The sequence below is a fragment of the Somniosus microcephalus genome, chromosome 20 (assembly GCF_052327205.1).
Source record: "Somniosus microcephalus isolate GS21.2 chromosome 20, FLI_Smic_1.0, whole genome shotgun sequence".
Classification (NCBI taxonomy): Eukaryota; Metazoa; Chordata; class Chondrichthyes; order Squaliformes; family Somniosidae; genus Somniosus; species Somniosus microcephalus.
The window spans coordinates 29373549-29389315 of NC_141006.1; the positions used below are offsets into that span (position 1 = coordinate 29373549).

Consider the following 15767-nt stretch of genomic DNA (forward strand, 5'->3'; position numbering starts at 1 on the left):
AGTGTCCTATTACATAGAATTACAGAGAATTTACAGCACTGAAACAGGCCACTCGGCCCAACAGGTCTATGCCGGTGTTTATGCTCCACACGAGCCCCCTCCCACCTTACTACATCTCACCCCATCAACATATCCTTCTATTACTTTTTCCCTCATCTACTTATCTAGCTAACCCTTAAATGCATCTATGCTGTTCGCCATATGGTAGCAAGTTCCACATTCTCACCTCTCTGAATAAAGAGTTTTCTCCTGAATTTCTTCCTGGATTTAATAACTCTTTTATATTCATGGCGCCTTGCTTTGGACTCCCCCACAAGTGGAAACATCTTTTCTTCATCTACCCTATCAAAATCCTTCAAAATTTTAAAGATTTCTATCAGGTCACCTCACATTATGTCTATTGATAACTTCTTATCCAGACAAAATGGACTGATAACTAGAGTTGGATATATTATCAGGAGCACGGGGGATCAGAGGCAGCAATCCATTTGAGGGGAAGGAATGGCATAATAAACTATGAGGGGTTTATGTTATGTTACCTGAATCCCAAGATTAAATTAATGATTCAGTCAGTCATATTCGCATAGCAGAGAATTTTTCAGAATGGCTTCAAAAATGTTTGACTAGATGTGTCAAAATATTGTGCATATGGGTGTGTATGGGTATCATATATTATTTATAATAATCAGATAGTGAGCAAAAATGTTTAAAAAGCAGAATACTCCAGGGGTCTGTCACCTGATCAAACCACAGTTAGTGGCATCTCCCATGGTTATAAAACAGAATTAAATTACTCTTTAAAATCAATTTTCTTGCCATTGCCATCTGTTTTAACATGGGGATTTTCCAATGTTTGAATTCAAAAGCTGTGCCTTGTTACGTAAGACCCAGGATGTTGCCGATTTTAAGATGTGTAACCGGAAGTTTATATTGGATCAGGTGCCGGAGCCTGCAATATTCTTACTCACTGTCTGATAGATACACATGAAAACATGCACAGTCTTTTAATATTCCTAGCGATACATTTTTGAAAACAAAAAATGAACTGTAAAAAAAATTCACCCGTCTTCACTCTGGGCTCCAGATGGTTGCTCTTTGTGTGTTGGAAGAAGACAATCATGTATAAAGGCAGGGTGGGGTGAGTGCAGTCTGACAGCACTTTGTGATCCTGGCAGTGAGGTTTACCAGCTCATGTCTGACAAATAACCAACTTAAAACCTTTGCTGGCCGCTTTACAAAAATGATGCTGCGTAGCTGGTTGGCCCTAATTTCCTGTCTCGCAAGTCCGAAAGGGAGGTCACTATGAATCCTGCTATACTCTTGCCCCACTCTCAATGCGGAGCAGGTGGTAGACTTTAATAGACTTCATTTTGTTGTTGACACTATGCCAAAGGATTGAGGCTGGCTGTTGCAAGCCCTCCGCTTCTCATATACTCAGTGGAGAATGTTGTTTTATTCAGTTGTCATTGTGTTCTCCATATTCCTCCCTCACTGTGAGATTCATAGTTGGTGTGAACTTTATTTTGATATCTGTTTGCAGTTGAATGCTCCTCAGTAGTACCAGGCAGCTGGGGTGTGTCAATGAATATGTTGTGTGCGTTAAATGTTTAATATTTGCCGACAGATGTAGTCAGGTGAATGGGGTGTGGTCTTCTCAATCAAAGTGTTTGTACAGGAATCCCGCCCCAACCGCGTACGCGGATTTCAAGTATACACGGTTTCCTCTGGCGACAACTTTTGCCAACCGCGGCAGTGAATTTTGCGTATATGCGGTTTTTAATTTAGGATTAAGGTAAATAACGTGATTTTATTGCTTTTATATTCTTTTTTATTGTGTTATTTGAACATTTATACTGTATTTGCCAACTGCGGTTTTACTAACCAGGGAAGTTTCCCCCACGGTTGGGGAGGAATTCCTGTATTCAAATAAAACAGCAAAATTAATTACCAGAGTTGTAAAAATATAGTGGTAATATTCGGTCATCATCCCCATAGACATAGCCTAAAAAGAAGAGAAAAGGTGGTTATAGTTTTAACAGCTCTGTTAATGTGCCAGGTAAGTCCAGATTCCATGTCCCGGCCCTCCCTTTTCCTTTTCCTACTCCTCTCCTGAAGGTGGTGAGCCGTGCAGGAGAACAGCTCCATAGGCCAAGTGGCCATGATGTATGATCCCAGGCAAGGAAGTGTGGGCAGACTATTGAACCGTGGGAGTATCACAGCCAAGTTCAATCCTGCCCTCACCAGAGATCCATACATGCACAGCAGTCACTGGGAAATGACCAGGAGTTCAAACCCTGGCTGATCTTTCCTCTTCCTAGCACAAAGACACTAGGGGCCAATTGCAGTGTTCTCACTGCCTCAGTTCAGATCAGCTAACTCAACATGTACCAGGAATTAAACACTTGATCTATATCAATCACAGCACAGAAAGAGGCAACACAGCCCATTGAAACTGTACTGTGCCAGCTCTTCAACAGGAGCTCTGCTCGCTAATCCGATTTCCCTGTATTCTCTTCCTTTTCAAATACTTCCTTTCCAATTCCCTTTTAAAATTTGTTCGGGCCTCTGCCTCAATCGCTGCTTGTGGTAAGACATTCTGGCCTGGAGTTTCCGCGAGGTTGCACTTCCAGCGAGGTCGGCTTCCAGCGTGGTGTTTTTTTAAACTGGCGCAACAGATCGCGGAGTTTTAAGCACAAATTGCATTAGGCGCAACTCGAGTTTCCGCAATCTTTTGCGCCAGTTTACAAAACTTCACGCTGGAAGCTGACTCCGCCCACAACTGGCCCCGCCACCCAGGGTGAATTAATCACCGTCGCGAGTTTCCGCTAATTGCGCTCGTTTGCGGGCCTTCGAGGAGGCTCTAAAAACAAAGATTTTTTTTTAGGTGCAAGGACACTAGTAGGCACCTTTTAAAAGCTTTTGAATATCATTTTTAATTTAGTGAGAAACTGACTACTGTATCCCAATATAACTAGTAAATGCTTCTGTATAGTTTATTAAAGTCATTTACTGATTTAAAATGGGGCTATTTACAGATGGTGGACTAGACAACCTGATTAAAATGCTTATTTTTCATGATAAACCCAATTACAACTGTATTAATCAAACTGCACCAAGTTGCCACACTGAAATATATTTTTTAAAGCTAATAATTTTAATTACGTTCTAAAACGCTGCCCGATTGCGCTGGTTCATGGCCTATTTTACGTTCGGCGATATGTAAATAAGTTTGAGCGGAAACTCAAGGAAAAAAAGACACTTCTCAAAACTAGTGCAATTGATTGCGCCCCAAGCGGAAACCCTACCTCGGTGTTCTGGTAACCATCGGCGGGGAAAACAATCTTCTAACTTCTGATAATAATCCTAAGTCTGAAATTGGCTCAGTCTTGGCCAGAGAAATAATAAACTGCTGACATCTATTCACAGCAACAAAAAAACGGCGGGGTGGGGTGGCAACAGCATTGTAATGAAAGAATTATTTCAGTGTTGGAGTTTAATTCTTTTTTTAGACCATCAGAGACTAAAATTATGCATTAAAATGTTGGGGTAGATTTTTTAAATTGGTGCTGGCATTAAACTGGCGTTGCAGATCAGCCGCCCATTCTAGCGACTGCCTGATTTTCCTTTCCATTGATTTTACGCTCAGACAACACTTTGATAATCCACCCTGCTGTTTCAGTCACTGACCTTAACAGCGGTACGCAGCAGTGATTGCAAAGCTCAGCAGCTTCAACTGGTAAACTAGATGCCAAGAGTGGAAAACATGCAGCCTTTTTCTCAAATGCCAGAAAGAATCGGGCTGAAAAGGCTCTGAACACACAGAATCCGACTAAGAGCGGAAAAAGTAAACACAATTGTGAAAGACCAACATGATGCAAACAAAGTATTAAACATCCCAAGAACGTGACTCGGCGGCTGGTTTTGTTGACATAGGTCTTCAGCATTCAACGTATTGTACCCTGCCAGTGATTCAAAATGGACAATGGCACCAAGCCGCAGCGACAATGAATGGAACTCACTTGTTTCAGGATCTGAGCAGCCATTGTGTAGCTGCAGTCGAATATAACGCGAAACTCCCTGCCTCGCTTCATCTCCTTTAAGAGAGGCCTCACATCGGTCGAATCGATGGGAAGTTGCCGAATCTTTAGCCGGATATTGTACCTGGAGGGAGCTGTTATCAGCTCCTGCAGACGTATGAGACCTTCAATGATAAAGCAGAAAAGCTATTTCTGATGTGCAGTATGTCCTGTCAAACTAAGTGCACAATTTGCTCTGTCCTCCCCTCCTGCCCCACCCCTCCTTCAAATTTATCTCCTCCTTTTGCGACAGTATGGGGGTCAACTGAATCACGTGAAGGCCACAACTGGAGTATTGTGTCCAGTTCTGGTCACCACACTTTAGGAAGAATGTGAAGGCCCTTGAGAGGGTGCAGAGGAGATTTACCAGAATGGTGCCGGGGATGAGGGATCTTAGCAACAAGGACAGGTTGGAGAAGCTGGATTTGTTTTCATTAGAGCAAAGGAGGTTGAGGGGTGATTTGATAGAGGTGTACAAGATTATGACAGGTTTGGATAGGCTAGACGGGGAAAGGCTGTTCCCACTAGTTGATGGTACAAGGACTAGGGGAGACAGATTTAAGGTTTTGGGCAAGAGATACAGGGGGGACGTGAGGAAAAACTTTTTTACGCAACGAGTGGTGAGGACCTGGAACTTGCTGCCGATAGAAGTGGTGGAAGCGGAGACACTCAATGTTTTCAAGGGGAGACTGGATAGGCACTTGAGGGAAATAAACTTGCAGGGCTTCGGGGATAGAGCGGGGGAATGGGACTGACTGTATTGCTCTACAGAGAGCCGGCACGGACTCGATGGGCCGAATGGCCTCCTTCTGTGCCGTTATGACTCTATGAATCTCAAACCGCAACCCAGCGACAAAAGCCAGATTACAAAATTCAATTATTTCATTATATTAAAAAGAATCAGTTATTTAATGCTGTTATATTTAAATGTGTTCTAAGTTCCTCGGTATTTACAAAAGCCTTTCATCTGTAGCTTTGGAATGGAAAGGTTGGCAGTTTTGGGAATTGTATACATACTCCTAGATCCAGTGTATAAATCACTTCCTTGCTTGAAACCCGCTTTTCCAAGATATGCAATGGTGCAGTGCACTGGGAGACTCTGCATGCTGAACCATGAGGTGGTAGAACAGATACACTGCATACTTCCACATGGAAGTTTCCAAATCTCAGCCTGGCTGCTGTGCAAGTGGTGGCCAACACCAGTCCACAAGGAAGGAGAGTTCCTCTGGACCATGTGTCTGGGCAACGACTGCCAGTGCAATTCTTCAACCATTGAGGAATGCCTTTTCCAGACATAAGACCGCACTTCCTATTAGTACCTTATAGCTACTCTAGAGCAGCCATGTCCTGCATATGGACACAAGGAAGGGATTCCCACAACTGCTCATTTCTACCAACTTTATGAATGATTAAAAGGCCTGGCCACAATCTACAGAATTCTCAAATAAAATTTGCCATCTCCAAAAACCACAATATGTGCGCTGGATATTATTTTGAGTTCGGGCAATAAGAGGCTGTAGGTGGGGTTTGGGAGAGTGAGAAGAGACACGAGGGAACGAGCCAGGGAAGTCAAAGGAAGAGAGGAGTGAGTAAAGCCTGTCACATGAGGATTATTTTCTTTTTAGTAAAACACTAACTCATAGAGCAGGATCCCACAGCCTTCTGAACATTTGTTTGGTTTAACAGCTTCTTAAAGGGTTAATGTTTTTGCAAAAAATCATAAATGCGCTCTTCAAATTCTCAAGACTGGCATCTTGCTTCTGGTTATTTTCGCTTGAATTTAGGGGGAGATTGTCTGTTCTGTGCTAATACAAAAAATTGAATTGAATATGAAAAGCTCTCTCTGCCATTGGAGTGGGAGGAGGGAGTTATTCAGAATTAATTCTGACACTCTTCAAAGACAGTGACAAAGGTCAACAAATAGACCATGTACTTGCAAGATTTCATTCTGTTCTCTTTTGCCTGTTGTTATAAAGTTCTACATTCTGTCGCATTTGCCTCTGCGGTTGGGGAACAGCCATGGATTTAATCAATGGGTCTCCATTCTATGCAATGCTCAAGGTGGGCACAGGACAGTTCAGTTACGGTAGCCATGATGTGCCAGAACGCCAGGCAGCCCCAGAATATGTGGAATACAAAAACAACACTCTGAGTTTCAAAAATTCATAAGAACATAAGAAATAGGAGCAGGAGTAGGCCATTCGGCTCTTCGAGCCTGCTCCGCCATTCAATGATCTTCTGCCTCAATTCCATTCACCGGCCTTATCGCCATATCCCTTGATGCCCTTACTAGTCAGAAATCTATCGACTTCTGTTTTGAATATACCCAATGACTGAGCCTCCACAGCCCTCTGGGGTAGAGAATTCCAAAGATTCACCACCCTCTGTGTGAAGAAATTTCTTCTCATCTCAGTCCTGAATGGCCTACCCTTTATCCTGAGGCTGTGGCCCCTGGTTCTAGGCTCCCCAGCCAAGGGAAACATTCTCCCAGCATCCACCAAAACAAGCTTGTAATAATTTTGTATGCTTCAATGAGATCCCCTCTCATACTTCTGAATTCAAGAGAATACAGGCCTAGTTTACTCAATCTCTTCTCATACGACAGTCCCGCCATCCCAGGAATCAATCTCGTGAACCTTCGTTGCACTCCCTCTATGGCAAGTATATCCTTCCTTAGGCAAGGAGACCAAAATTGTACACAGTACTCCAGGTGTGGTTTCACCAAAGCCCTATATAATTGGTGTAAGACTTCTTTACTCCTGTACTCAAATCCTCTTGTAATGGAGGCCAGCACACAATTTGCCTTCCTAATGGCTTGCTGCACCTGCATAGTCACTTTCAGTGACTCATGTACAAGGACACCCAGGTCCCTTTGAGCATCTGCATTCTCCAATCTTTTACAATTTAGGAAATACTCTGCCTTTCTGTTTTTTCTAACAAAGTGGATAACTTCACATTTATCCACATTATAATCCATCTGCCATGTTCTCGCCCACTCACTGAGCCTGTCAAGATCCCCTTGAAGCCTCTTCACAACCTTTTCGCAACTGACACTGCCACCTAGCTTTGTGTCATCAGCAAATTTGGAAATGTTACATTTAGTCCACTCATACAAATCATTGATATAGATTGTGAATAGCTGGGGCCCAAGGACCGATCCTAGCGGTATCCCACTAGTCACAGCCTGCCATCCCGAAAAAGACCTGTTTATCCCTATCTTGTTTTCTGCCTGTTAACCAATTCTCAATCCATGCTAGAATATTACCCCCAATTCCATGTGCCCTAATTTTGTTCACCAACCTCTTGTGTGGGACCTTATCGAAGGCCTTCTGAAAATCCAAATACATCACATCTACCTGTTCCCCTTTGTCTACTCCATTAGTTACATCCTCAAAGAACTCCAATAGGTTTGTCAAACAGGACTTCCCTTTCATAAATCCACGTTGACTCTGCTCAATCTTACTACTGTATTAGTTTCTAAGTGCCCAGTTATTGCATCCTTTATAATAGATTCCAGCATTTTCCCAACTACTGTTGTGAGGCTAACAGGTCTGTAGTTCCCTGTTTTCTCTCTCCCTCCTTTCTTAAATAGCGGGGTTACATTTGCTATCCTCCAATCTGCAGGAACCATTCCAGAATCTATAGAATTTTGGAAGATGACAACTAATCGGTCCACTATCCCAATGGCCACCTCTTTCAAAACCCTAGGATGTAGGTCATCCAGTCCTTGAGATTTATCGACTTTTAGTTGCATTAATTTTGCTAGTACAGTTTTTTTACTAATAATAATTTCTTTAAGTCCCTCATTCTCGCCACACCCTTGGTTTTCTCGTATTTCTGGGAGGTTTTTTGTGTCTTACTCTGTGAAGACAGAAACAAAGTATTTATTTAATTTCTCTGCCATTTCCTCATTCCCCATTATAAATTTTCCCATCTCTGACTGTAATGGACCTACATTTACCTTCGCCAGTCTTTTCCTTTTCATATTCCTATAGAAGCTTTTACAATCCATTTTGATATTTTTCGCTAGTTTGTGCTCAAATTCCATTTTCCCTTTCTTTATCAATTTCTTGGTCCCCCTTTGCTGATTTCTAAAAATATCCCAATCCTCAGGCTGACCGCTTTTTCTGGCAACTTTATAAGCTTCCTCCTTTGACTTAATATTAGCTTTAATTTCTTTTGTTAGCCATGGCTGGATCACTTTTCCTTTTGGGTTTTTATGCCCTAGAGGAATATATGTTTGTTGCAAATTATGCACTATTTCCTTGAATGTTAGCCATTGTATGTCCACCTTCATACTTTTTAGTGTAGTCTCCCAATCTACCATGGCCAACTTGTCCCTCATCCCTTGTCGTTTCCTCTGTTTAGATTGAAGACCTTAGTTTCAGATTGGCCTACATCACTCTCAAACTTAATGTAAAATTCAATCTTATTATGTTCACTTGTCCCTAAAGGCCCCTTTACCACAAGATTATTGATTAGCCCTTTCTCATTACACAGTACTAGATCCAGAATAGTCTGTTCCCTGGTTGGTTCCTCCACATACTGATCCAGGAAACCATCTCACATGCATTCAAAGAATTTGTCCTCCACACCATTAGTGGTAATTTGATTTGCCCAGTCCAAATGTAGATTAAAGTCCCCCATGATTACTGTATTGCCCTTGTTACATGCACTTCTAATCTCTTGATTGATACTGTGCCCTACATTACCACTACTGTTTGGTGGCCTATACACAATTCCTACCAATGTTTTCCGTCCTTTGCTGTTTCTTAGCTCCACCCAAACTGATTCCAGATCTACATCACGATCTGCCAAGCCAAGAACTTTTATCTCTACCGTACCGATCTCATCCCTTATTAACAGCGCTACGCCACCTCCTTTTCCTTTTTGTCTGTCCTTCCTAAAGGTTAAGTACCCTGGAGCATTCAGTTCCCAGCTTTGGTTACCCTGCAACCATGTCTCTGTAATGGCAATTACATCATACACATTTACTTCTATTAGTGCCATTAATTCATCCACCTTGTTGCGAATGCTACGTGCATTTAGATAAAATGCCTTCAACTTTGCCTGTTTAATATTTTTCTGCACTTTGACCCTCTTTACTGTTGGACTTTGTTTCTGCTCCCTACTAGTTTTGCTGACTACTTTTCTAACTTGCACTTCCAGCTTTGTTTCTCTCTGTTCTGGGCCCACACTTAGGTTCCCGGCCCCCTGACAAACTAATTTAAATCCTTCCCAACAGCACTAACAAACCTCCCTGCAAGGATATTGGTCCCGGTTCTGCCAAGGTGTAAACCGTCCAGCTTGTACAGGTCCCACCTTCCCCAGAATCGGTCCCAATGCCTCAGGAACATAAATCCCTCCCTCCTACACCATCTCTCCAGCCATGCATTCATCTAGTCTATTCTCCTTTTTCTGCTCTCGCTCGCATGTGGCACTGGGAGTAATCCTGAGATTACTACTTTTGAGGTCCTGCTTTTTAATTGATTTCCTAGCTCCCTATATTCTGCTTGCAGGACCTCGTCCCTCTTTCTACCTATGTTGTTGGTACCGATATGGACCACAAACTCTGGCTGTCCACCCTCCCCCTTCAGAATGTCCTGCAGCCGCTCAGTGACATCCTTGACCCTGGCACCAATGAGGCAACATACCATCCTGGAGTCACGTCTGCGGCCACAGAAACGTCTATCTGTTCCCCTTACGATAGAATCCCCTGTCACTATTGCTCTCCCACTCTTTTTCCTCCCCTCCTGTGCAGCTGAGCCACTCGTAGTGCCACGGACTTGGCTCTTGCTGCATTCCCCTGAGAAACCATCTCCCCCATCAGTATCCAAAACGGAAAATCTGTTGGAGAGGGAGATGAACCCAGGGGGACTCCTGCACTACCTTTCTAGTTCTTTTACTCTGTCTGGCGCTCACCCATTCACTGTCTGCCTGTGCACTCTTTACCTGCGGTGTGACCACCTCGTTAAACGTGCTATCCATGAAGATCTCAGCCTCACGGGTGCTCCACAGTGACTCCAGCTGCAGTCCAGCTCCAAAACGCGGATTTCGAGTAGCTACAGCGGGAGACACTCCCTGCACATGTGTTCGCCCTGGACACCGAAAGTGTCCCTGACTTCCCACATAGCACAGGAGGAGCACTCCATGCTGCCGAGCTGCCCTGCCATGTCCTACCCTTAATTAATGTCACACTGATATGAGTGTGTGAACAATCAATCAGACCAGTTACATTCTGGAATGTTCCATATTCTGATTTTGGAAAACCTTATTTACTCAGAATAAGAGTTGTCAGAATCCTCAAAATGAAATGCTTTAAATGAGTATACTGAGAGTGACTCAGTACACTGGGAGTCCATGCGTGGTATTCGATGGGTTCCCACTCAAATGTCCTCACATGATGGGTGCACAGTGCCATCAGTGGAGAAGCATAACTTGAGTAACTTTTATAAAACTCATCTAAGGGGGGTGGAGAGGAATTTTCCAGATTTGTTCCCTAATTGACCTTGGGCCTTTATCTGCCTTTTTGCCTCTCATGGAGATTACTTGGCTGCTGGTGGGTAGGGGGAAGTCTAATCTGGATGCTTCGCGCATCATGACTGTGTGGGGCAGGTTTGATGGTCTTTTCCTGCCCGTCATTTTTGTATGTTCATATGTACCATTGACCAACTTAAGAGTAACATTGGCTGGGAAGTAATAGCAGGCCAGCTTCAGTCTCGTGCCTGGGAATGATGTATGTTGAGGGAGAGCCTGTGACCGGGACAAAAATCTTGGTGAAACACGCTAAGACCAGGGGAAAAATATAATTTAGAGAAGTCCCTTCAAATGCAGGCACTGCCAATCTAACTTCCCTGGCATTCCTACCTACTCTTACAGAGCTCTCTTTATCCTTACAACAATTTGCATTTATATAGTTCCTGTAATGTAATAACGGATCTGCATAAAGGTGCTACACTGAAGCCGAGTGGTAGTGTAAGAGTTAGGAGGAAAAACCAAAAGCATATTAAAACTTAGGTTCTGAGGAGGCTTTGAAATGAAGTTGTAGGGTGAAAAGGTTTACTGATCGTGAGTTCCAGAAAGCAGGACACAGATCGCTGAAGGCTCTTCCACCAATGGTGTGGGGCAAGAGGCAGGGAATGGGGGTGGCTGTAGGGGGCGGGGACAGGGGGAGGGAGCCACAGGAGACCAGAATGAGAGGACCAAATATCATGGGCAAGGATTTAAGGCTAAAGTAAGTTTTAGAGATAAATTGGGGTTAAATCCATGGGAGGATTTGTAAATCAGAATGAGAATTTTGATTCTAATGTATCCGGGACAGGAGAAATGTGAAGTGATTCATTTTGGTTGGAAGAATGACGAGAGGCAATATAATTTTAAAGGGGGTGCCAGAAGAGAGAGACCTGGGGATATACATACACAAGTCTTTGATGGTGGCAGGACAAGTTGAGAAGGCTGTTAAAAAGGCATATGGGATCTTTGGCTTTATAAGTAGAGGCTTTAAATCGCAAGAAAGTTATGCTAAATTTTATAAAACACTGGTTAGGCCACAGCTGGAGTATTGTGGCCAATTCTGGGCACCACACTTTAGGAAGGACATCAAGGCCTTAGAGAGGGTACAGAGGAGATTTACTAAAATGGTGCCAGGAATGAAAGACTTCAGTTATGTCGAGAGACTAGAAAAACTGGAGCTGTTCTCCTACAAAGCGGAGAAGGTTAAGGAGAGATTTGATAAAGGTGTTCAAAATCATGATGGGTTTAATAGGGTAAATAAGGATGAACTGTTTCCAGTGGCAGAACGAGCGGTAACCAGGGGACACAGGTTTAAGGTGATTGGCAAAAGAACCAGAGGTGAAATGAGGGGGAAAAAATTACGCAGCAAGTTGTTAGGATCTAGAATGCACTGCCTGTAAGTGTGCTGGAAGCAGAGTCAATAGTAACTTTCAAAAGGGAATAAATCCTTTAAAGGGGAAAATGTGCAGGGCTATGGGGAAACAGCAGAGGAGTGGGACTAATTGGATAGCTCTTTCAAAGAGCTGTCACAGGCACGATGGGCCAAATGTCCTCCTTCTGTGCTGTATCATTTTATGATTGTATTCTATGATTTCAACCCCTTCTCCATCTCATACACACACCCCTCCACTTACTCATAAACACAGCTCTTGACTTACCAGTGCTATCATCATAAACCACCGTTGCTGTCCTCCATTTCAGAAACTGCACAAGGTCCAGAATAGCATGGCTGAGAGAGGAATAGTCAGGATAAAAGTTGGTATAGAAAGAGTCCCTGTTGTCCATGGGATGGTGTTTCCATCGGATTTGGATGTGAGGGACTTCCAGTGCATTGCAGATAGATTGAACAGCATTGGAGGAGGAGCTGTGAGAAGGCCCAAATATTGCAACCACTCCTAATGAGAGCTGATCACAGGCTGAATGAAAGAGAATCAGAACCATGAACAGTGACAAACTTGTGTTCAGAGAGTGACACCATCATTTAATCTTTTACAATATCAGTTACAAAGGACTCTCATTAACATCTGTTGACTTTATCATCGAGGGAATTAACTATGGATTATGTAATGACCGTATGAGGGAAGATACATTAATGTGCAGTTTGTTTATTTAAATTACAATAAATGCAGTCAATTTTCTCCGACGATCTCTTGAAGCTACTGACTCATTCCCCCATATAAACATTCTTGATAAGTGCACCTAGATAGTGCGTGTTGCCAAGCTGAGCCTGGTCTTATCTTCATCTGACTTTGTAAATGGATTGTGAAGATCACTTCTGGTTGGTATTTCTAATGAACTTGTAACCACAACCCACCCACTCCCTGCCGCCCCCACAGTGTATCATTCGCAGATTAACTTGAATAGAAATTAGAATTGGGCCCAGATCCTGGTCATATCTTAATATCATCCAGGCTGAAACTAAAATTTGCAAAATTCAGACTTCAATTTGTTTATTAATCCAGCTGCATAAGTGCTGGTTCTGGGAGGATGAATTTCATTCTGTGGCCAGAATTTTCCGGGTGGTCAGTGGGCGGGATTGGTGGCAGGTCGGGTGGGAAATCTGATATTTTTGACAGCGGGTCAGGAACCCGCTGTCAATCCGCCGCCACGTGCCTTTCCCGATATCGGGTCTGTTAGCGCGGAGCAGACCCGACAGGCAGCGGCGGGTGACCCAATTCAGTTAATTAGTGGCTTGTTTAGAGCCACTTAGAATGATTTTCAGTTTACCTTTTGCATTTGACAGCCCACCCATGGGGTCCACGCTGGTTGTGGACCACATCTGTGAAGCTGAGGTAGGAGTTCAGTGGCCATTGAATCAGCTGTTCAGTTGACAGCTTCAAATGTAAAGTAAAAGCTCCCACCTTATAGAGATACCTTCCATCAGCCACAAGCTCTTCCTCACTGCATTTCCACAACAGATTCACCATGCTGCAAGTCTTTACACAAGTCTCCATCCAGTCTGACCTCATTACCTCTCCCACCTTTGACAGATCGCTTCTGTCATCTCTACTTCACCTGCCATCTATTCCATCAGCATGGGTGCCCTTTGTACCCTCTCACCTTGGTCCTCAGAATCCCACCACGATCAGCCCCAACACCAGCAGCACCAGGCACACCAGCAGCACCAACAACAACACCAACCTTCTCTGCAATCAACTGATGCTGCACAGGACACAGGGCATCAGCACCCGACCACATTGCTGCCCGGGACACAGGGATGGCCTCACCATGGTCAGATTTACTTCACTTGATGCTGTACACCCTGGCTGCCACATGATGTGCCAGGTTGACACCACCCCACACCAACACCATAAAGCATCCCTACAATGACCAAGCTATCTGTCAATGATGAGAGAGGTAATGAGGTCAGACTGGATGGAGACTGGTGTGTAAAGACTTGCATTGGGAATCTGTTGTGGAAATGAAGTGTGGAAGAACTTGTGGCTGAGGAAAGCAATCTCTGTAAGGTGGGAGCTTTTACTTTACATTTGAAGCTATGAACTCAACAGCTGATTCAATGGCCACTGAACTCCCACCTCAGCTTAACAGATCTGATCCCGAGCAGCGAGGACCCTGTGGGTGAGCATGTAAAATCAAAAGTTGAGCTCAAATATATTCTTAATGATCTCTGAACAAGGTCATAATTACCTGAATTGGGTCCACCGCCGCTGCGTGTCGGGTCTGCTCAGCGCTGACAGACCCAACATTGGGGAAAGACACGTGGCGGTGGGTTCACAGCGGAGTCCCGACCTGCTGGGGAAAAAAACACTTTCCCACCCGACCCGCCACCAATCGCGCCCATTGACCCCCGGAAAATCTTGGCCCTGGTCTTTACTTGACACAGAGATATTCCAGAAATTCGGGTCTCCACGGGTGAGTACGCATGGGGTACTCACCCGTAAGCCCAATGGAAGTGCCGGTTTTGTGCATGCACTGCGCATGCACGGGAAACTGAAACTTCCGTTTCCCTGAAAGAAGGGGTTGACAGGTGGAACGCGTGCGCAGGAGAGGCAGCGCGTGTGCATCGAACTTACTTTTTTTTGCAGGTTTTCCCGGGAGGGTAAGTCTCCAGGAGTTACACTTTTAAAAAGCAGGCACAAGGTCTGCTTTTTACAAGGTAAGTGGTGAATTAATTAAAATTAAAACATTTTTTCCACAGGCTTATTATTTTTAAATACTTTAAAGAAAGGTAAGTTTATTTTTAGCCCCGTTAGGAAATGTAATTAATTTTTTCAAAAATTTAAATTATTGTTTAAAATAGTTATTTCATGTAATTTATAGTTTATTTTAAAAATGTGATGTTTTTAAAAAATTTATTTGAGGTTTTAGTGATGTTTTGGGGCTTATAGTATTTATAGGTTTGACAGGTCCTGTCAAACTTATGAATGAAGCATTCCCTGCTACCATTGGCTCTCCATGGCCCACGTGATCCCAGGGGACGTATCGAACTAACTGCGCCCCTGGGATACGCAAGCACTGCGCGCCGGCAGTTGGAGGAGGCCCAGGATTGCAATTCCATGGGGGCCCACAGCTCAACGACCGGCGCGCATGGTAAGTGCAGGTCGGGGGCTTGTACCCGTGGGAAGTCTCCGACCCGAATTTCTGGGCCAATGAATTCAAAAGGGCATGGAGTCAAACCTACATCTTGTCACCCTATGTCACCATGCTTTGGTGCTCCCATGTGCCACTGCCCCAGTTAGTTTTGGATCATTTTCGATGTGGCCAGTGACTATGAATGGGATTGGTAACTATTGCACGTTATTTATGCACAACGATATTCCCGTTGAAGGATTAACTGAGCTTTTACCAAGCAGGCACGGGTAGTTGATGACTCGACAATTTCTATCGCCAGCACATTATTATATGCAGGGTAATAGAGCAGTTGAAATGAAATGCTTGACCAATTTGATCAGTGTCATCCAAGCTAAGGGAGGATAAAATGTCAGTCAGGGGTCCTTTTGCTGATCCTATTCCAAAGTTCACTCTTTGTAAAGACTTCATTGAAGACAGGATCTACTGCAATTCTCCCCTACAGTTGAATAGCCTGCTAACACTCAATATCTAATGTGTACATGAAGCGATGGCAACTTGCCCATGGAAGTATACCCAGATACAAGTCAAGGCCTTCAGACAATGAGAGGAGGAAATTAGTTGGGGGGTGGGGGAGGGGGACAAATT

At 43.9% G+C, this 15767-nt stretch overlaps 1 protein-coding gene across 1 annotated transcript in view; it reads right to left on the minus strand.

The window, feature by feature from the left end:
- The window catches only part of LOC147103101 (glutamate receptor ionotropic, kainate 3-like), a 582747-nt gene that overhangs the window by 377944 nt on the left and 189036 nt on the right, over positions 1-15767 (minus strand). The window contains exons 3-5 of the mRNA XM_085962417.1: positions 12248-12505; positions 4020-4201; positions 1949-2002 (exon numbers count right to left, since the gene is read on the minus strand). Coding sequence (XP_085818543.1) covers positions 1949-2002; positions 4020-4201; positions 12248-12505 — 494 coding nt within the window. The remainder of the gene's footprint in view (positions 1-1948; positions 2003-4019; positions 4202-12247; positions 12506-15767) is intronic.